The sequence below is a fragment of the Stegodyphus dumicola genome, chromosome 9 (assembly GCF_044657685.1).
Source record: "Stegodyphus dumicola isolate Sdum_Otavi_A_Nest chromosome 9, ASM4465768v1".
NCBI classification, from domain to species: domain Eukaryota; kingdom Metazoa; phylum Arthropoda; class Arachnida; order Araneae; family Eresidae; genus Stegodyphus; species Stegodyphus dumicola.
The window spans coordinates 168,574,286-168,598,598 of NC_140776.1; the positions used below are offsets into that span (position 1 = coordinate 168,574,286).

General features: G+C 31.0%; 1 protein-coding gene across 1 annotated transcript; it reads left to right on the plus strand.

Moving 5' to 3' along the window:
- Positions 1 to 6,286: 6,286 nt before the first annotated feature.
- On the plus strand, positions 6,287 to 23,713 carry LOC146995551 (uncharacterized). The gene is made up of 5 exons (XM_085824335.1): positions 6,287 to 9,152; positions 10,348 to 10,452; positions 13,303 to 13,387; positions 15,891 to 16,007; positions 22,264 to 23,713. Exons 3-5 carry the CDS (start codon positions 13,310 to 13,312, stop codon positions 22,906 to 22,908), a joined length of 840 nt encoding a protein of 279 aa, XP_085680461.1. The 5' UTR covers positions 6,287 to 9,152; positions 10,348 to 10,452; positions 13,303 to 13,309; the 3' UTR covers positions 22,909 to 23,713.
- Positions 23,714 to 24,313: the final 600 nt, after the last annotated feature.

The following is a 24,313-nucleotide window of genomic DNA, read 5'->3' on the forward strand; positions in this document are numbered from 1 at the left end:
GAACTGCGCTTGTTGCTTTTAAAACGCTTAGTTTATTATTCAGTAACCTTCCAGATTAAATATGAAAGTATCTCAGGCTTTTCTGAACGCGTGGAAGACAAAAGAGTTTTACTTCTAGCAGCGGCAACAGATTGCTTTCAAAGAGACGACTTTGTTAATTAAAACTGAAAGATAAATAAATATCTTACATTTGTGCACATGTTTGGGTAAAGGACTACGTTATTCAAAATTTAATGGCTCTAGGTACCGTCGCTTTCTTAAAATGCGAGAAACATACATTAATACATGCAGAATCTTCATTATTTAATTTCTTTAAAAATATTCGCGGGTGATAATATTTGACGGCAACAGTTTGATGAAGGATATGCCGTTTATAGTGAACCAAAGCAAAGCGTATTATACTGTAAACTGTAAGAATCATTCACATTTATGAATTTAATTTTAAGTTTGATACTAGGACTGATTTTTGGAGTTAGTTAATGGAAATGCCAGTAACAGATTAAATATATGAACAAAATTAAACTCTCGAAATTATATGTTTTGAAAATTGAGAGCTGCAAATAGTGTACCATAAGTTCTCTTTTATTTTTGAAAAATTCATTCCAAATTAAGTATTAGAATCATGCCTAGTTACTTCTTTGATTTATACTTCAAAAATATATCTATTGATTATTCGATTATAATAACGAAATATATAGAAACAAAATAATTACACAAGTATAAAATAATACCACTTTAATAAAAATTATCGTACTTGTTTTCAGGCATCTGGTAATTTAATTCTTGTAATTTTATACCTTGTTACATATTTTGTTCCATTCATATATGCCTATATACATATATATATAATTTAATGATTCCATATTATGTATATAACCAAAAATTGCATCAATAATGTATTTCTCAGTATGAATAACTTAATTCTTGAGAATTTTCTGCAGACTAGTTTGCGTTATTTTATAAGTCCCGAATCAAAAACAATTAAACAGGGCGTTAGAAAATTAACCACACAGTAGCCACCCTCAATGTATTTGTAATTTGGTAAACAGTCCTTAAACGTGAAAAGATTGAAAGACATTTGAGTTGCGTCTATTTTCTCATATACTCGGATATTCCGTATATATGTAACATAGCATTCGAAATGCAAAACTCAGTATTTGCACTATAAGCTGCCCAGTCGGTATAGTGGTCAGTGAAGATGACTGCGATGCCGAAGGGCCTGTGTTCGAATCCCGGAGAAGGCATGACTGTAACTGTCCGTCCCTTCATAGGATAGGCGATGGTGGCCCACCTATTAGGTGCCTCCATAATAAAGAGACCACCACATCTGGTCTTGTATAGATTAATGGACTGGGTTACATTTGTAATTGTTCACAATCTGCCATTGGGAAAAATGTTTTAGTTCTTATTTGGGCGGTGGGTTACCTTTTTGAACTATTCAGAAAAATGATTGTAACCTCGACACCAGTTGACATTACATAAAAAAAAAATTACAAACACAAAAAGAATGTATTTAAAAATATGCATATGTGCGTTATAAGGTATTTTCTCCCTCGACTGCGCATGCCTTCCTGGTGTAATTGGACGCTGATGAAAGCGCACATTGATAAAAGCCCAGACAGATAAAAGCCCACACTGATAAAAGCCCACATAGATATAAGTGCACGCTGATAAAAGCCCACACTGACAAAAACCCACACCGATATATATGCTACGTTAAAATTAATATTTTTTCCCTTTTTTCTTCAGCTTCACAAAGCAGGTTCATGAATAAAGATAAAATAAAAATAAATTAAATTAATAAAAATAATTGAACAATAAATTTAAGTAGCAGAACACATTTCATTTTGGGCTCCGGCTGAATTAAAATCCTATATGTATATAGAACAGAGAGTCAATGGAAATAATATAATTAAAAACATATATATGTATGTGTAACTTTGTTTTTATATTTACGCGACAAATGGAAGTGAACCTCGTATAAGTCCGACAAAGGGAGATGAAAGGGAATACTGGCCACACTGCTTCTTTTAATTCTACAAAATTATAAGGAGTATAAAATGTATGTAAATTTTCATCATATACAGAGAATAATTTATGAATAATTTTCACTGCAGAAAATTTTGCAGATAATGAATTAATTATGGAGAATTATAGCCTAACTTTCATTTCAAGGAAAAAAATAAAAGTACCGTATTCTATTATGATTAAGTAAACATTTGTGTGCGCTATCACAAACACTGTTTTAAGAGTGAATTAAAAGCAGGGTTTCAAATAATCTAGTTAAATTTTGACAACTTGGATTTTAAATAAATTAATTTCATTCCCACTTGAAATTTCATTTTTAATCATAATAATTATTACTTGTAAAATTTTTCATGAAGTCATAGCTATTTTGGATTTCCTGAAAATGTGTGTTGTTTATAAATGGGCATTCGCGGGGTTTTCTCTTGCAGCTTTCTAACTGGCCGCTGGCTATTCAGGCGGGGAACCATTGAGTTCCTTTTCTTTTGCCCCAACTGTGTGAAAAAGCAGTTAAAGAGAGGAGAACCTTGCTTAATTGCTTTATCCCCTATCGAGCCTAGGGTGCCAAAGAACGGCCTCAGAAGGGACGGGATGGCAGAAGAGCAATTAAAGGGTGGTCAGGAATAAATTAAAGAGGATTTTAAATGTTTTTTGTTAATTACTAGAAAATAACAATATCTGAAATTCCGCTTGTAACTGAAGTTAACCCTTTCCCTTGCATTTCTTTAGTCTAGTTCTTGAATAACTTTTTATCTAAGGATTTAGTTAGCATTTCAATTATTTTAAAAATTTCAATAACTGGAAAACGAAAGGAATTAAATATTTCTTAACCATTTTTAAAGGGATAATTCACTGTTTTTGCAGTAAAACTGCAGAGTGGAAAAATATGCTAGCTCCTGGTTCGATAGTGTTTCTAACAACTTTTTGATGAACTAATTAAACTTGTTTGTTCTATCGAAGTAAAGCCATTGTTTAAAAGTAAAACTACTGAATTATTTCTAAAAAAGTTAAATTATTACATGTATTAAAATTTACGTAAAAGTAATATTTTTCATTTTAACTTTCATATGGTTGAAAATATAGCCATATGAAAGTTAGAATGAAAAATAAGAAGCCATATAAAAGTTAAACTATTCGAATAATTTTAATAACGAAGATTTCTGAACTCAAGAACAAGAGAATTTAAGAACCATGAACCATTGTAAGAAAAGTAATCTTGCGCATTAAAAATAATTTTTATTTCAATAAAAAATATTATGTTACTCGATTAACTGTAAACACTTAAAAAACAGTACATTTTAATTTACCGTAATTATTTATATTCAAAAACTTTCAATGAAGCAAATTTATTAAACAGCATTTAAAAATTGAATTTCACTGGAACACTTCTTTTGGGGGTTTTATGCTGTTATTACATGTTGAATATTATTTCACCTAGATTAAGAAAAAGAAACGCGTAACACGTAAAAATTTCTTATTTAGAAAAATTATCAAATTTAAGTCATTTTTTTCACATCGAAATGTATTATTATCCCTATACGAATTCTATATTCTGACAACACAGAAATAGTAGACACATAACTTCTAGGAGATATTTCTTATAAACCTCGTGTGTTGGCGATCAAGTAGAAAAAATGCTTAATTATGGAGCTACGTTTTGAATATTGTTTTCCCTTATTAAATAAGTTCATTTTTTTTTTTTTTTTTTTTTTTTTTTTAAATTTGTGTCTTAACTTTTATTTTCAAAAAACGTGCACGAAGTTTTATATAACAAAAGTTAGTATAAGAGAAGTGAGACAAATTAAATTATATGTACATTCAGTCACTATTAAAAACTAATTCTGTCTAAAAGCTGTACATTAAGAAAGCGTCATTCATCCAATTCTTAAGCTTTTCATGTAGGCACAAGGCTCACCAGCGACCAAGTGATAAAAAAGCTGAACACTGGTAGTTCATTCCAGGGTTCAAATCTCGGTGGAAAAGCTTACTGCATGGGCGCTTTCGTGGTTTTCCCCTTGCGTAACATGTATACGAGCGAATTTCCTTTAAAACGTCCTCCACGAAGGCATGCCTTTCCTTGGCTTAGTGCCATTTCGTCCGTTTTCTTTTCATGCCGGACAAACAGTGTCGTTTGTCCGCGGCCTGTCGATCTTATTCTGTCTTTCCCGTTTCATTCGTTGTTCAAAAAGTCACTTTTTGATTAAAAAAAGATATATTCAGGCGAAATGACCCTTACTACTTTGACCTGACTTAGCCCTTGAGTTCTAATATTTATTAAACATTTTCTTTAAATAAATTTATTCCGAGCAGAATAATGAATTTCAGACATGTTCAAGAGGCGTGTTTTTGAATCTAATTCCATTTTTGTCATTATAGTGTCCATTGTTTAATTTCACATACTTCTAAAGAAATAGAACCACTGTTCCTCTGCTTTGACAGAAAATCAAAATGTAGCAAGTGTATAACGAAGATGTACATGTTTTACTAAAAATATAGTGAGCCCTCTATAAACGCAACCGTTCACGGTTTTAAAGGATTTTGGTTGTACATATGGTGGTCTTAGAAATATAATATTCACTGGCAATGTTTGTTTATCTTCACAAAAAGTACAGGTCTCTTTCAAAAGGCGACGTCTTAGAAATGTCTTCAACAGATATAATTCACTATAATTACTATTTTCTAATGTGTGTGTGTGATTATGGCAAAGCCTCGAAGACTATCTGCCTAAGGGGAAGAATGCCTTCGTGGAGGGCTTTCTAAGGGAAACTGGCTCGTATACACGTTACACGTGGGGAAAACCACGAAAACATCCATGCAGCCAGCCCGTTCGCGGGATTCGAACCTCGGACCGAACTACCAGTGTTCAGCGACTTAACCGCTCGGCCGCTGGTGGGCTTATTTTATAATGGATAATGGAATTAATTTAATCTAATGTCAGCTACAAAACGGTTATTTACAAAAGGGAGATTTAAAAGCACTGTAACTGTAATTAAGAGCACAGTAATTTTTCTTTCACAATCAGCTGTTAGATAAGATTAGCTGCTTTCTGTTTATTTTTCACGTTATATAACAGATATTCATACGTCTTGAACAAATATACAGCAAATGCAAGACAAATTATTAAAATATTACAATTTGAAACATTAGTACTAATTTTCTATTACTATACATAATACTATTAATGAATGATGAATTTATATAATATGTATACTTAGAATCTAAAAACGATGAATTTTGAATCTGATGACTCTATAAATATATATTTATGTTATTATATGCATAGTTCTTTGTAATCTTCACAATCTCTAATAAAATGCTTCATATTTATTACTATATTTTGAGGTGATTGTACTTAAATTTGTAGAGATGTTGACTTCTAAGAGTTGTTCCATCCCCCCCAAAAATAAATAAATAAATAAATAAAATTAAAATTAAAAACACTATTCCAAATTGCTGTAGTTGAAAGATTAAGAGGTTATATTTGGAATTCATTTTCTTCCAGGGTGTCAGCTGATAGTTTTAATTTATTGAGAAATCTAAAAGAAAATATCTCTAGGAAATCGCCAAATTATAATTGTTACATTCAAAAAAGCTTTCAATGAGAAATATATTTAAACTTTGATAATAAGCTCAGTGTAAAGTAAAGAATAAAATATCTCTTAACCAAGTTTTCATTGTGCTTAACTGTTTTAATATTCCTACACTAAAAAGGAACGAAAAGCAACTAAAGGAAAAACGAAGAAGAAATAAAATAAAATTCAACTGTTTTTAATTAAAAAGTTAATAGTTTTAATAATGAAACAGAATTATATTTAATATCAGCCATATTACCTTAAAAATAGCATGTGAGAAACTCCACAATGATATTTTTCATTTTCACATACACATACAAAAGTTAAATAAGTAAATAAATAATAAAATGAAATTTCAGATTTATCATCGATACGTTATAGCTAATCACTTAATCAGAGAGTAGAAAGTTTGCTTTCAACATAATAAATTAAACAAACAGACAGACAAATATTTGTCTCAAATATATGTATACAAACAGACATATGTTTGAGACATTAAATTCAGATCTGAATAGCTCCATTTATTACAATTAATATTATAAATACATGGTATAGTAATAAAAAAACCATATGTCCATTTCGATTATGTGCGCTTTTAAATCAGTATGGGATTTTATCAGCGTGGGCTTTTATCAGTGCGAGCTTTTATCAATGTGCGCTTTCATCGTTGTGGGTGTTTGTCGCGTGGGCAATTATCATAGTGGGCTTTTTTCTGTGGGCTTTTGATGCATTCTTTTAAATATCGTCGATAAAAATTAATAAGACCTCACAACGTTCTGAGTTCATGAACGGTTGTTGGAAGTTTGTAATTTACAATAGTTTGGACTTTGTTAGGTAAATTTCTGTATGCCACAATACATTCATACCTTCGAGCAGATTCTCCATTATTGATTTCTTTAAAGCGATAATATTTGGTGACAACAATTTGAAAAGTAAATTACTGTGAGTCAATGCAAAATCCATTTCGAGACATTCCATTCGGGACAAAAGTCCGTTTGGGGCTCATTCTTATGAAAAGTTTTGTTAAAAGAAGTCGGAATCTCAATCCACTGACAACACCCGATTGATATCTGAAATAACTTAGCATGCATATTAAGAAACTATAGATATGCAAATGTATGTGATTGATTTTGTAGGAAACGGTGCAATGCACGCATACATACAATTATTAGATATTTACTCTTGAGGACGTGCAGCACGTGTAACTTTCTTTCTTTTTAATCTGAATTTGCTTCAAGTTGTTTCTAAAATTCGCTTTTAAACATATATTAACATTTTTCTTATTTTAAGCAGATACTTGATTTTTTTCATCAATATTCTCATTATTTTTAATACAACATAGATCGGGGTTACCACATTCTGAGGAAAAGAAGTCAGGGATGCTCCAAACAAAATTTTAACCAGTTTTATCGTTCGAAAAGGAAAATTTTGCCAGAAATTTAATTTCCGAAGGATATGGTTAGAGCACGATAATAATAAATGAAAAGTAGTCATGCATAAACTACCGGCTGCTATCAGAAAGTTATTATTTTGTAAGATTGCAGTAAGAATACAGAGGCTGTTCACACATTTTAGACGATGTATATTGTATTCACAAAACTAAGAGGACTCATCGGGAGATTTAGTAGGGATATCAGCTAAGGGTATGGCCTTGATACCAGCTTTTTGTTCCATTTCTTTTAGGAAATTTACAGTGGATTTTGTAGTGTGACTGTTAGCTTTGTCCTGATGGAGTCTCACACATGGATGGCACTGTGGGTAAAGCGATGGTATTTCATTCAGAAAAATTGGCGATAAAATATGTTCCTGATACTATTTGGAGTTAATCTTGACATTTGTTTTGCACTCTCTTTATTTTTAACTTGCCATTATAAGAAAAACCAGCAACAATCATGAATCCCTTAGGAAAAACTTTCTTTCGATTCTTTGAACCATGTACTTAAATTTTTTTCTCCCCTTTTATGATAATAAATGGCTTTTTTTTTTTTTTTTTTTTTTACAATCATTTAAATAACCCATGCTTCATCTATTGTTATAAATATTTTCCATTTTTCTTGAGATACGAGTTTCTCATATAGAATTCTGCAGCGTGTCCTGAATTGAACGATATGCTTTGGAAGAAGACGATGCACATTGCGTTTTCTTGCTTTCTTAAGGTTTAAATCAATGTTTATCATTTTCTTACAGTGGACACCGGACATTTTAATGATTTTGCAACTGTCCTCTGACTAGGGGGATTTTCTTTTAATATTAAACAACGTACGTTTGCAATAGTCGAAGATGTGTGTTTTTTCTTTGGATACTTGTTTGGAATTTTTGTCCCACTTGAGGCTCCAATTTGACGCTTTTTTCCTTTCTTGTTGATGATATTACCTATCGACGCTTTAGATATCACTAAACAATGACTCTCACATCGTTTTTGGATAACGGAGTATGCATTATTGTCGTCGGAGAGAGCGTCAATGTAACCTTCGAACCACTGCTTTGTTAAATTCGCCATTTTGAATAAAAACAAAACTTTCAAGCCACAGACGATAATTTTGACTTTTAAAAACATAGTACAAATGAAATTACTTCTTTTGCAGCAAACGATTTTTTATTACCGCTTACCAAAATCGTCTAAAAAATGTGCGAACAGCCTCTGTACATAGTGATATTAAAATAACAATATGCGATAGTAGCTGAGTCGAACACGTTGCACAGAGCGCCATGAATCCGGCTCATTTACCATATAAAGAAGCCTGAGGGACACCTCACAATCATGAATCTTGATGGCATTTCCCAGGAGGGACATCGGAGGAACAAAGAAAAAGGGGGGCCAGGATTTCGAAAGATCCAACACATGAGCAGTAGATAAGGCTACAATGAGTTGGAGCATAAAACAACAGATGTAAGGTGAAATCGCATGTTTGGAAAGTTTTCTAAGTGTGAGAGCAATTGCGACGTCCTGTTAGCTTAACTAGAATCTACAGAAAAAAAAGGTTCAAATAAAAAATGTAAGGGAAAATAAAATGGATAAAATGCTGTTATAAAAATGCAGATACGAACTTGAATAGAGAGAAAAAAATAACCAAAGAAATATAGTTTAGCAATTACAATAAAGGAATTAGACAATTATGCGAATATTTTTAAAACTTTCAAAAACTAGCGCTAAAACACCTAGTTGGGAAAATACGCCCAAATAGGGTATTTTTCTTATATGAGGTTTCCTTTGCTTAATTTTTTAAGTTAAGGTTTTGCATTTTCCCACCTTCTACCTGTTTTCGAGTTGTAACCTAGATTGTATTACTTATAATAATTTATATTCCTGTTGATAAATATTTCTATTTATTCTTTCCAGATTTAAGTTTTCTTTACCTAGCAACATTTAATTCTTTTCAGGTGCTTTTGTTTGTTACTACCATTTCCAGTTTCTTATATTTCATTTACATTTAACGTGTAATTTTAGATTTAATTTATTGCTCATTTATATAGGTAAATTCAACCATGGATCGGTTATCTGGAAAGACAAAACCTAAAGAAGTTGCACCAAATCTGTTAAAATATATGGCAATGGTAAGTACCATTTCTCATAATTTTCCCTCCAACATGACTCAAGTTTTCCTCATAATCATCCTAGCCTCTAATTATTTTCACTGAAGAAATTCTTGCATAATTGGCATATTTAATATTTTATATAATCTGATTACTCCTATTCTTACTTAAAAATAAATTTTATGTGTGAAAATATTTGCTCTCATTTATGAGTCGAAACGAATACAGACAAAATGACAAAACAAGTTTTTTGGAATTACGGATCATCTTTGCCAAACTTACCGATTTCTCTTTGAAATTATGTTACAATTTTTATTTGAATTATGTTCATAACAGCAACATTGTTTATCAGTAGCAGACAGATTAAACATAAAAAAAAATAATAATATCTCATGTTTTTCAAATGGCAACAGATTAGAATGAAAAGTAAAAGAAGGCGTTAAAGTGAAAGAAATCAAAATCGCATTTCGAGACTAAAATTCCGTTAGGGTTAAAAATCACGATCCCTTCTTACGAATGAATATCGAGTTGAATTATAGATATAACTACATCCAATTGACGTTTCGTCCAGGCAAAACGACTACCAGCCCTCACATTAACTTAGACTTGTACCTAATAATAGTCGATTCATTATTTAAAGTAGGTCAAAGCCATGAGGATTATATGCCTGACAGGAGGGATGCCTTCATTTAAAGCTTTCTGAAGCAAATTTGTTCACCATTTTGTTCTTATCATTCTTCATTTAAAGCCAGTTTGTTTGCCTGGGATTCAACCCAAACTTCCTCGAATTCAGTGGTCTTAATCACGCGGCCAAGAATGAGGCGCACCTGATAATGAAAAGAAAACAATTCTGAAAAAAAAATTTTTAGTCTTAATGCATAAATTGTAATACCTAAAATATATTTCATATTTCATTTCTGAGGGGGGAATTTAATTAAATTATTTGTTTTTCTGTTATAATATTTGTGAGTAACAAACGAAAAAGTTTTTCTCTTATAATATTTGAGTGACAAACAAAATTTCTGTGGTCCTTCGTGTGAAATGATTCGATAACTTGAAGACAGACATAAATGGTATTTTTTCAATTGGAGCTGTCTGGTATGTTACAGCCCGATTTAAATTATATTTACTTTTCATTCGTTTTTAAAGTACATTAACCATATAATTTTTTATTTTAATTTAATTATTCCTTTTTTCTTTTTTTTTAATAATGCAGGTTAATAAAAGGATTGAGTCCATAGATATGAAAATAGCAGAGTTAGTTGAAATATTAGTAAATTATAAAAATCATCTGGAAGAAATGAGAGAGGATCCAGCAAGAGTGAGTTTTTCACCCCTTTTGCAAGTAAAAAGAAATATGTGAAATTGATTCAAGATTATTTAATTATATGATTTTTTTCTTTTTATTTGTATTGAAATCGCAGAGTCGAGTGTACAAAAAAGAAAAAAACTGTAAGTATTTTTTCCCCCAATTTTCAGATACAATGATCTGTCAACAACCTGTTTTTATATTTCATACTTAATTTTACCTAACAAATGTTTTTATGTTTGCCATTTTACAATGTAAAAATAAGCTGGATGCATATTTGAGGTTTTGGAGACTACGAAACCTGTCCGGTATTTATATATGGAGTAGATAAAAATGTAAACTATATGTCATAGAGCTGTTTTTATCTCCTCTTAAATGTGGAAAATCTTATATCAGACTTTGTATAATTGCAATCTTACTTTTTTTTATTTTCAGCCACTTTTCTTATTTACTTTATTTCAAAAAAGAATTACGTTTTTCATATCTCAAAAGCGCGACTTAGGATATATATTATATTTATGTATAGCATTATTCTAACATAGGCATTTTGACACAAATTCGGACTTTTTCCGAAAGAAACATATAATTTTTTTTTTCATTTCAATTCTACGAAACAAATTATGCTTATATGTTAAATTTTCTAATTTTTGGTGAGAAATTGAAAAATTTATCTTGGCGCATTTCTTTTCAGTTTGGCCAAGAATAATTCACTTGGCGGAATTCTTAATTTATATTAACCTACTTACTTTCCTTATTTTTCATTGATGCACGAGAGGAAAAAGGTCCATCGTTCATTCTTTCAAATAATTGTAACAAAGTGCGTGAACCACATTTTCGTTATTATCGCTTATATAAAATACGCCAAATTTCAAAACGCACCAAAATGTAAATTTACATATATCTTAGGAAATATTGAATAAAAAATTCTGAGTTTTTGCTGATATGCTTAGAAATACATCTACTTTAAGATAATGTTAAAATTTTTATAGGTTATAATACAAACTTTCTTCGAAAAATTTATAAAAATTATTTAAAAATACAAATTTTTAAAAGAAACAATAAAAATGTACGAATTATATTTGGATTAAGCCTAAATTCGAATTCTGGAAGAAGGAATCAAGTTAGTTTAATAAAAAAAGAAATATTAATAAATATGTATCAAGTTCAATTAAACATTGAGGAGCTAAAATTTTTAGAACTAATTTTTATAAAAGTACTCGTGAGATTTTTACAAAACTTGGCAGTTTCGCATAATTTGAGTCGCGGAATCGAAATACGAAAAAAAATTGGCATATCATTTCAGAAAAAGTCCTATTTTGTGTCAAAATACGTATATTAAAACCATGCTATATATCAGGGGTCGCCAAACTTCATAACGACAGGAGCCGCATAGTAGATTTCATGAATGTTCGAGAACCGCAAATACATATTTATACCGTTTCAAAAATAATAAGACATGTATTCAATGGAAAGAAAGTTTTGAAGTAAATTAATGAGAATTTCGCATTTTATATGTAATTAAACATGGTTACATATAAATGCAAATACATGTTTTTTTTCTGCTGGCCTGTATTCAGTAAAGTAAGTCCCAATAAAATATAAATTTGAAATTACTGCATTATGCAGTACTGTTCAGACAGGAAAAGGTAAACATTTTCTTTTTGTTTCCTTTATCCTCCTCCTTTTATAATTGCCGTTTGATTTTAGTAGAAATAAGCTAAAATCCGAAAAATATGAATTGGTCTTTAAGAATACAGTTATGTAAAACATTTTTCATTTGAGTGAATTATAAATAATTAATTTAAAAAGTGTTTTTTTAAAAAAGTGATTACTAAAGAAACGTGACCATGCCTTCTATATATAAATCTAATAAATACCCTAAGTCGCCCTTTTGAGACCCGAAAAACGCAAGTTGAAATTCGTCAAACGGGAGATATAGAAATGTCCCATTTTTTTAGGGGGGGCTAGTGTACATGCATAGATACAATTCTAAATCCAGTCCACCGGTAATTCTAAATTCATATATTACGTTCATCAGAGTAAATTGATTCCTAAAATAAATAAGTGAAATTTTGAAGCAATCCTGTGTAATTACCTTTTCGAAATCTTAACTTTTTGATCACCATTGTATTTAGGTATAACATGGAAGTACGTTATGGGAAATTTTTAAATCATGTAGAATTTTAATATTATTACGGATTTTGTATTTAGTTAGCTATTTTTAGTAGAACTGTAATTAAAATTGTTTTATATCCCCTCACAGTGCAGCACGAGACTTTTAAGAGAAAGCTACGTTGGAAAAGTAAAAATACAGAAGCACACGCATTTAACATTGAATAATTAGATATCTCGTAATTCTATTCTTTTGCTTTCCAGAAATCTCGAGAAAACGTAAATTACCAGAAGCTTCTTGTGACTGATTAAAAGGCTTTAAAAAGCTGGAGAGAAACATCTCAGTTCAGTTGTTTACTGAGTGTTGTTATTGATTGTAGCGAATTCGCGGTGAGATCGGATTAGCTTTCCTTGCGCTTTGGATTGCGTACTATTTAACGTTTTATTAGTTTAAAATATAACTACTGTGTGATATTGTACGAATATCTTTGAGGGAAAAAATCTAGCGTTTTATTACAATACTTGTGATAAGAATAAATTTTATTAACCTTTTATCAGACTTGTGCATTCAATCTATTACGAACCCGTATGCACGCAACAATATTTTTATATACAGTTCATTTTGAAACTCTTATCATATGTTATATGGTTACTGTACACTGTGGATATAAATACCTCCACATGTAAAATTAAAAATATATTGATATTTTATTCTTAACAATTTTATTACATTTAAATTCCTCTCAATAGATACGAGATGGAGAAGGATCGTCTGGCTGAGCAGTCTTTTCGTTTGGAGAAAATAAAATCTCTTGTGCAGAGATTTAATGCTATTGTGAGTATTATTCTTTAATGTCTGTTAGGCTTAATGATATTTATTAATGATCTGTCGTAACGAAGGAACTAAACTGAAATTATAATAATAATAACAATAAAATACATCTGTGACAAGTTTTCGACCTTACGGCCTTGGCTCTAGTGTAGAACTGGGTGCCCCTTCGATTAGCGACAATTTTTGTAAAATTTTGGCGATGAAATCTTATTTCTGGTTACCATGATAGTGTAACTTTGCCTCCTGATTTTTTTAAATAAAAATAGATTGATGTGTACATGGACAAATTTAAACATTTTAAATTTAAACGCACCAAAATGTAAATTTACATATATCTTAGGAAATATTGAATAAAAAATTCTGAGTTTTTGCTGATATGCTTAGAAATACATCTACTTTAAGATAATGTTAAAATTTTTATAGGTTATAATACAAACTTTCTTCGAAAAATTTATAAAAATTATTTAAAAATACAAATTTTTAAAAGAAACAATAAAAATGTACGAATTATATTTGGATTAAGCCTAAATTCGAATTCTGGAAGAAGGAATCAAGTTAGTTTAATAAAAAAAGAAATATTAATAAATATGTATCAAGTTCAATTAAACATTGAGGAGCTAAAATTTTTAGAACTAATTTTTATAAAAGTACTCGTGAGATTTGCGCAATGCCTAGTTTGTGCAATTCTGGGATTTTTTTTAAGGGAAAATAGATCGATGTGTACATGGACACAGAGTTTATGCAATTGTTTGACTTTTTATTTTGGTTCTGCGTAGCGGCCATCTTAAAATTGTGTCTTCCTGGCGCCGATCTTGGCGTCAAAAAAGAATCGCCAAAAATCAAGGGGCACCCAATTGTAAACTTTTACCACGGTCTTTACTTCCATAAATCTCCTATCCCCTAGGGTCACCTATTAGTTCGTACAATACTCCGGAAGTTAAATTTTCCGAAAAACTACAATGAAGATATACGTCGGGTAAGTAATTTCTTGGACGGAAAAGCAGTTTTCTTAAGTTTTAGCAGTAGTTAGATGAGGTATAATGCTTATATGGCATAAATGTACTTCAGAGTAAGTCCTAGGAAGTAGCACGTGATCACTATACACTAACCAAAGTACAAAATCATGATAAAATAGAGATGCAAATAAATGTAGTAAAAATGCAGAAATCATCGTAAAAATAAAATAATGCTTTAAAATATTTGGGTAAACAGTAAAGATGAAACTGAAATTATATATCTATGTCGTAACACAATTAAGAGGCAATCGGCCTAGTGCGGCCTTTACATATATATTATAAGTAGGGTATCTTTAATGATTTATTAAAATCCTGACACCATTAATATCTGCCATCGTATTTAACCTATATTCCATTTTAGTTGATTAAATGTGGCAAAACATTTATCGTAATTGATAAATAATCAATAAAACAATTCGACAAAATAACTGATGATCTGTGGTCATGTTTAATCCATCATAATCGAAATTAGTTGAAACAGTGGATACAAATTCAGCGTTGCATATTGTTGTTTCAAAGCAAATTAGAAATCGATGAAAATCTGTGGTTTTATTTTTATTTCCTCCATAACTTTTGATATTAGAATCTTGAGTTGTTCGTTTCAGATTGAGCCCACATTCCTTCAAAATTTTCCTGCTATTATACTGTTCTTTTCTTTTTGTATTTGCACATGCGTATATATTAGATTGATTGTGACAAGCAAAAATTTCACCAATGAAAATCAAAGAAACAGGAGATTATATTAAATTATTAGATTATTATAGATTATATTATTAGAACTATTATAGATTATATTATTAGATTATTATTAAAAAATATTGAATATTGGTAAAAGCGCAGTTTGAAGAAGCGGGTATTCACTCAGGTAGAGAAAATATAGATGCAATATAGATAAAATATGTGAATGCCACGCATGTGCACTCAGATGGTCTTCGGCTGCCTTCGCTACCGATTGAGTATTTTCGCTACCGATTAATTTGGTCAGTTCCATAGACTGCCCGTAGCAAGCGATTGAACTTTTTTGGGAAAAAAGGTGGACGTCGACCTTTCCCAGCACCCAGAAAAGAATTATAGAAAGTTTGGTGACGATAGCTATAGTAGTGACTGAGTGTATCATGAACAAACAAAGAGACATTCTTCTTTATATATAGAGAGAGAGATGTATGAAAGGGTATTGCTAATCTTTCAGTAGAGCCTTGAATACTCCAATATAGCCTTGAAATTAGCTTGCTTATAGTTTCTCAAGGCTATTAGAGTTAAATCTCTTGCTCTAGCAGTTATAAATTTTGATCACATGACTAACAAAATACGTAGTATTTTATGTTAATAACAATTGCCAGGAGTTGTATCAAGATTTATTGTCACATTGAAATAGTTAATGAACGCAGTTTTTTTAAACTTTGGAGCAAATCTTATTTCAGACTTTTCTTGTACAGACTGTGCAATTATGTGAGTTTAGGAGTGGTAATTTTTTTCAATCTATATTACAGGCTGATGCCATGAATATGACAGTAAAAGAACTGAAAAGACTGTCCAGAAAAGTAAAGACTAATACTGTAAGAAAAGTAAAGACTAATACTGTAAGAAAAGTAAAGATTGATACTGAGGTAAGAAATTTATATTGTGCTATTCCGTAACATGAACAAAAAAATATGATATGACCAGCAAATGACCAATTCCATGTTAAGACGTAGAATTTGTGGAATAGCAACGAGCTTTAAGTGAACTATCAACTTCTGGTTGATGGTTTTGAAGTAAAATCTAATTGGTTTATAAGCCCTATGGTTCAATGTTAATTATAAACATCACTCATTTTTTAGTATTCCATTCTCTCATACGATGGATATTTGTAACTGTACGGGCTCATGTACACATCAGTTGACACACTTAAAAATATCCCGTCGATCGTAGTATATCCTCTGGTCATCACATTCACAAATCAATCACCTAACAAACACAAAATTTTTAAACGCAGCATATCTATAGAATTTAATGAGCTCACAATTTATTGGTCCATCTTATTTTTCAAGTTAAATAATACCGGTTCAAAAAAAGGTCTGAAAAAAACCATTTTTTATTTTAGTCAACCACATAGATGCACAGAATCCGTCATAAGTTATCAAACATGTTGTGGTTTACGACATATGTTTGGAATACGATTCGAGTTCGATGAGTCACGTTGCACACACCACCCTTGTTTACATTCTTCGAGACACTACTACAGTCTGTCTACCACTAGAGCAGTTTCATCGGCATGTCCAGGTAGTGACGGTCACTAATAGGAACAATGAATAGTATATGCAATTAGAGTGAACCAAATCATTTTATTGACGAATGCTGGCAGCGAGAAAATGTTTATTATTCGGCTAATAGCTCTCGTAAACCTCATTACTATTTAGTAGTAAGTTCGAATGAATAAGTAGATATTTGAAAACAATTATTTGAAGAAATATTATTCAACCACGCAACTTCAATAATTAATATAAAATTCTAATAAAAATATCTAAAAGTGAAAAAAAATTTATGATTTTTAAGTAAAAAGTAAAGTTTTGTTGTGATAAAGTAAAAATATCTCCAAGAAAGAAAAAACTGTATGCTTTTTCCGACTATGCAAAATAGATGGGAAAATGAAAAGGTTAACATAAAATGAAAGGTTATGTCGGCAAGTGAAAAACTCTTAGGAGAAAGTAAAATATCTGATGTGGGCACCCCACGACTTCATTGAAAGATCTAAGAAAGTACACACATATATATACATATATATTTTTTTTTTTTTTTTTTCTGCACTTCATTTAAACTTATTTTCTGGAATTCCATTAGAGATGCATTTCTCATTCAATCGATTCGTGTCTACGCAAAAAATAAATAATAACTCAAAACATCTTCATTCAATCTTGTAAAATACAAAAAAAATTTAAATACCAAATATAGTTCGGTAAATTCAGTTAAATAAAGTCGTGCGTTCAACACATACAGTGTCTCACAAAAGTGATGGGACACTTGTGCTTTACAAAAGGAAACTGTGGTAAAATAAATTAAAAAAACACATAAAAATTTTTGTGAGTGTCTTTCATACTTAAATTTAGTAACAATTATTACATAACATACATTTTCTCAAAATATTAAAATATTCATTTAATAAAAATACAATTGTTTAGAACGAAGCAAAAAATGGCTAAGTGATGGGACACTTACTTTTCCATCAAATATTTATCCAAAAATTTTACTTTTTAAAAGGTTTTAATATTTTGTTTTATTTCCTTTTACTTTTAAAACATGATTTAATCTTCTTGGGATGGACTAATTTTTTTGTGATTTCTGGAGTGATCTTTCCCCATTCTTCTTGAAGCACCGATTTTAATTGTTGTTTTGAAGAAATGGTGTGTTTTCGAATTCTTGATTCCAATTCTTGCCAAATATTCTCTATGGGATTTAAGTCTGGAGATTGTTATCGGGTTTTTATTATTTCAGGACAGTTATACAGCAGTCTGTGTCTGACGTTCAAAGCAGTGTGCTTTTTTTATATCATTGTCCTGGGAGAATTTAAAATCGTTATGAAGGTTCAATTTTCGTGCTGAAGATTTCAAATTTTGATTTAAAATATCAATATACTTGTACTGATCCATTATATTGTCAATAAAAACAAGATTACCAACTCCAGCGGACAACATACACCCCCATACCATAACTCCTCCTCCACCACGTTTGACTGTTGGCACCAAGTTCTGTTTGCGAAATTCTTCCCTGGGTTTTCTCCACAGCAAGATTCTAAAGTCAGAACCAAATATATTAAATTTACTCTCATCAGCAAATATAACTTCATTCCAGTAATCAGAATTCTTAATGTTGGATTTTGCGAAAGCCAGTGTGAGTTTTCTATTCTTTTCACTTACGAAGAATTTTTTCCTGCTGCTCTACCGTGATATCCAGCAAATCGAATTACTCTTCTAATAGTGTCAGTATTAGCAATTACTCCATATAATGCTTGTAAATCAGCAGTAACTTTAGGAGCACTTATTCTTGGATTTTTTTTAATATTTCGAACGATAATTCGCTTTATTCCATTGGATAGTTTTGATGGTCGGCCAGGTCTTCTTTTATCCTGAATCATATGATTCTTTTTATATCGTTTAATGATATTGAAAACTGTTGAATAACTCAAGTTAACTGTTTCAGCAGTTTCTCTAATAGATTTTCCACGTTCAATATCCAAATTACTAACTAATTTTCGAATTTCAGGAAAAGTTTCTTTTTGTTTAGCATTCATGGCTGTACAGAGCTAAAAAACACAAAAATTCCGAAACAAACTGGAGAGAAATACTGCAGACGATTTTATAAATTATTGCCAATTGCTTTTGAGTAAAAATAAAACCCCAAAAAATATATTTATTGTAGTACGTAGTAGTATCTAATGGTGTCTCAACACTTATGTGAGCCATTTTTTGCTCCGTTCTAAACAATTGTATTTTTATTAAATTAATATTTTAATACTTTGAGAAAATGTATGTTATGTAATAATTGTTACTAAATTTAAGTATGAAACACACCCACAAAAATGTTTACATCTTTTTTTTAATTTATTTTATTACAGTTTCCTTTTGTAAAACACAAGTGTCCCATCACTTTTGTGAGACACTGTAGTTCAGTTTCGTTATTCGACCGAGTAGAACGAGAGATGTAGACCCCGCCCCCCTTTTGATTTGATGTACTTATCCTAGCAAGTTTTATTTTCTGTTCTGTGTCTTCTCAAAATTATCCCGTTCAGAGCAAAAAATGTCGTTGTTTTAGAAAAAAATATTTTGGTTTGCCTAGTTACAGCAGAGAAAGCAGTCTATGTATTTTATGGGAAAAACAGAAATAAATGTTCAAGTAAATTTAACCCATGAGAATTCTAAAGTAAAGCCCGCTTAAAGCTCTCAAATATAAACTGTCTTTCACTATCGATAATAGGGAGAAAGCCAACAATAGCTGCCAAAAGTTTTCCCTTGAACTCAAAAAATCTAGTTGTACTTAAATGTATTAATAAATTTCCATTTTAGTGGGAGCTGATGAAAGTAGAAGTCACAGTAAATACAAAATAATAGGATAATTGTTTAGCAAAAATAAAACACTACAATCGCTATCATACAACTTAAATAATTTGAAAATGAAGTTCTTAAGTACTTAAGTACAGAATTTTTATAACTATAAAATTCAGATTGAGCCAAAAGTTTCACAAAGCTTTTACATCTATGATTAAAAAAAAGAAGAAATTTTACATCATAATGTTTAGGAATTAACTTAGGTGAAAGTTTTGTCTCTCGAGACTGCCTTCCAGCTTTCCTGCAAAAAATTTTCTGTAATAGAGTAAATAATGACTTTCTCGCAAATAGATACTAGGCATAATGTCCAAAATAGTAGACCGTTTGTTTTCCAATCTAGATATCAAGTACAAACAAGATAAAAATCTTACCTAGTCAGAAGATTTTCTTTCTTTAATCCAAGCAATCACGGGATATTTTTTATTTACTGAAGAAAATCTACTCAGAAGCAGACAAAAGCCCTCATTATAAACTAAAAAATTATATTTTAATTTCACATTGCACATTACTACCTACAGTGGATCTCAAAAGTGTTCTACACTTTAAGAATTTGCAGAAAAATTGCTGTAGCCCGGAACTGAATTCGAATACAGAGCTCAAATAATTTTTCATACCATCTTCATGCCGATTTTGAATAAAACCAAATTTTTTGGTTTTAAATATTGGCAAATTTTCTTTTTCTGGAATTGAAAATATAAGGAGGCATAAATAAAACACAGCAGAAAAGTTATCGTACACCGAAACATTTTTGTAAAATTCCATAGATAAAATTATCGTCAGCCATTTTTAAAAATTTTTGCATTTAGGAGACCTTTAAAAAGGTGTTTCGCTTTATTCTTTGCTTGATTACGCTCTTATATTTCATTTAATATTTTAAAATGGGTCGTAGTCATAAGGAAACAACTAGTAGCATTCAAAAATTGATTATGTTTCATCATAAGAGTGGAAAATCTATCCGGAATATTGCTAAATTAATAAATTTATCCCATTCTAAGGTGTAATATGTGATAAAATGCTTTAAAGAAGAAAATTGGATCGAAAATAAAATAAGAAGAGGTTATCTGGGAAAGTCTGATCAGAGATTTATAGTTATAAAATTAGTGAAAACTCTATCTTTGAATGTTGTAAAGATTTCGACAGAATTTACTGAAAAGTTTTCTACTTCAGTTTCACCTGAAACTGTTCGACGAGTACTCAGATCAGCTAGATTATTTAGATCAGCTGATCGAGGAAAATATAGAAAACCTAGGCTTTCCATCGCAATAATTATTAATGGTAAATAAGCCCGAAGCGTCTTATTTGCAGACGAAAGCAAATTTAACATTTTGGATTCCGGTGGGCGTATAATTGTAAGGAGACGAGAAAATGAGGAACCGAATCCCGAGAACTTCGTTGGAACCATGGAGGTAGGAAGTAAGTCCTTTCTTACCTCCATGTTGGAACAGTAAAGCATGGGGGTGGAGGTGTCCTTGTGTGTGGGGGGGTCATGTCAACACATCAGGATTAGGTAATTTAGTGTTTATTGGTGGCATAATGAACAATGCTCTTTATTTAAATCTTTTACAAGATAATTTTAAATTACTCGCCCAAAACTGGGGTACTGGCAAACTCGACATAATCTAGTAAATGACTTCACTATGCCATTTCCTTCCATACAGAAACTTAACGCTTTGAGTAATATAATCGATATTAATTCTTCCCCTACCACCTGATACTTGTCGTTTAATTCCGATTCCAACTTGATGCCATTAACTAGAGAGGCCTTCAGAACATGAAAGTAGTGTGTCTCGCTGCAGTATTGAACTAAGAGACTTTTACCAATGTCTTTAAATCAACCAAGAGCCTTCCCTTTAAAAACGGAAGCTGATGTTGCTATCTTCTGCCTCCCCAACTAGATACGATAGAAAGTGACATTTCTAACCCTTTCACAAAATATATTGCAAAGCTTCTACCATCAAAACTGAAGGCTGGATTCAGTGAATTAGCCTTATCGTTTTACGGCATCTACAAGGTACTCTATTCCTTCACTTAGGATCCACCAGCTGTCGAGCGGTACAATCGCTGAACACCGGCAGTTCTCCCTGGGTTTTGATGTTAGGGCATTTTCATTGTTTTCACTATGCGTAACGTTAATACGAGCCAGTTTCCCTTAAAAAGGTCCTCCACGAAAGTATCCCTCTCCTTAGGCAGATAGTCCTCTTGTGTTTTGTATTAATGAAATAAACCAAATTGAACCTTCGGTTGCATTTCCCAGCGTTCCTCCCACTTCCAATATGGCAAGGGCTAGACTAAAGCTTTTGGAATCTTCAGGCATCCTTAACTATGCACGTTGGGCATTAGTGTGCTGAACTCCATCTACTCTGAATGTTAATTCCTTCAACCACAAAAGACAGTCAGACAACTTTTTCCGCCATCTTAGCTTCTAAGTTAAATTTTGTCATGCTTCCAATAAGGTCGTAACATTGTCAGCGCTTCATTAAAATTCTGAACACTTACGAAAATAGTCTACTTTCATAGCTTGACCTTTTTTTATGCTATCAGAAATATATGTTTTGTTCTACCATTTGTACATTTTTTAATGCATGCATAATAAAACAGTTGTTTTAATACAGATGTAGCCAATTTTAACTGTAATTTAACAAATACTGGCCTTTGTAGTAATATTTATTATCATACTAAAATATTCAATGAATTGCAATGCTAGAACTTGAGGGCAAATTCTTGTTTCTCTTGTACAACTTGAAGCTTAGCACTGGCAATATTGTTTCCATTTTTATTACAGACTGAGGCTATGAAAAGAAAAGTTAAAAACATGAACAAAGAGTGCAGAAAAATGAATGCTGTTTTTGAGGAATTTGTATTGGTATTGAGAACTCCAAAGCGAAGAAAAGCAGCATCTTCTGAAGTGAGTGAAGCATCATTCAAAGAAACAAAGCCAAAGAAAAAACCAAAGGTTCGTAAATGGGTCAGTTCCGATTCTGAATCTGAAAAGAGCATGAGTTCCAGCGAAGAAAGTGAAAGCAGTCAAGAATTAGAAGATCAGTGGAAAGTCAATAAAAGCTGTGAAGGGAATCGAATAAAACTCAACATAAATAAGAAAGCCATTAGTAGTGAAGATGATGATGAATCCACTTCTCGAGAATCCGCACCGAGGAAGCGGGAGAACAAAATCGTCTCAGATGAGAGTGAAGAGGAGGAACGTTCATCAGAAGATGACAAACAAGACTCTCGGCCATCGTATCAGCCTAACTATGCTCCTCCTGAGCAAGTCCCTCCTTTTATTTCAAATCCATATGTAGCAACTCCAGTGCCACAGCCTAATGGAGGATTTATGATCGATACTTTGTTACGAGCTAGGAATCCCGAAAATGAAGAAGATGAACTGACAGATGTTACTGACATAGTTTCATACATCACACAAGAATAAATCTAAATCATGTAAATTAGCATTCAGCATTTTAGAGGGCATTTATCAATGTAGATAACTTGTATGTATAAAATCATATTTGCAATATGTTTTATTTCTAGTTTTATATTTCATGCTAAAGGTTTACAAGCTCTTGTCTTTTTTTATTGATATTCTGTACATTCATTTGACATTTTTTTATGGCTTTACAAAATTGGTACCGATTCTTTGGTTATTTTCACGTCCTGTTCTTTTTGGAATGGGTTTATTAGTTACTGTATGTAATGGTAAGTATCAGCTAGGTACTTAAAGTGTAAATATGCAAAGTCCTCCTGGTAGTAGTAAATGCTGTAAGGATCTGTAAGGATGTCTTTTCTCCCTCTCCCATTAAGCTGCCATTACATATGTATATTAAAAAATATTCTGCTTTGGATTTGTATCATGTATTCTGTGTTGCTGTTTAGCACCATAGATTTCTGTACACGTGAATGATCTGTATGTCTGTTATTTATATAAGTGTATTGTTTATACATCCTACTTTATCACATGTGATATAATTTTCATAGTTCATATCTATTCAGATGTAAGCTATTTTGTTTTTTAATATTAAACGAATTAAAATTCATTTTTCTGGTGCATTTATGTATATCTTATCCTAGACTTTAGGTACCAAACGTAATCATTCCCATTTCATGAACTCTATGAACAGATTCTACTTAGTATACTGTCGCTTAAATGTGTAAAAACAATTAACGCAGGACTGATTTAATGTTTATTTTACTGTATGACAGATTGGTTTAAACTAAGAGCTGGTATATCAAATTAAAGAAACTAATGTAAAATAAAGTTGGGATAACTACAGTAGTATGTAAACTAAGCATAAGATTTATTTTGATGGCTGTTTACTGGTGACCAAAAAAAGTCGTAAAATATTCCTTAAAATATACAAATCATTTCTTTAAAAAAATGTAGACTGTGCATAAGTGATTTAATTTTTTATATTAGTTTATAGTTTCTGAATGAATTCTGTATTTATTAATATTTCTTAATGCATTCTTATTTTATATTTTAACTTCTAAAAAAATCTATAGAAGGCTGAATTTATATAATTGATGCGTATTAAGTTAAAATTACACCCCCTAGTATTTTTAAATGTGTTTATTAGACATCAGTTTATGATTCCTTGACATATTTTCTATATCAGTTAAAATTTAATAGAAAATATATGAAAAATGGGTTACATGTAGAAATGAAAAATATAGAATTTTCAATAAAAATTATCTACGTACCGATAATGAAGGAAAATTTCAGAAAACATGATAGTTTTTGGAAGCTGATTCTTTTTTTGTTTGTTTTATATTCTTATATGTAGGATAGAAAGATTTATCTGCAATAAATTTAGTTTAAAACTATAATATATATTATA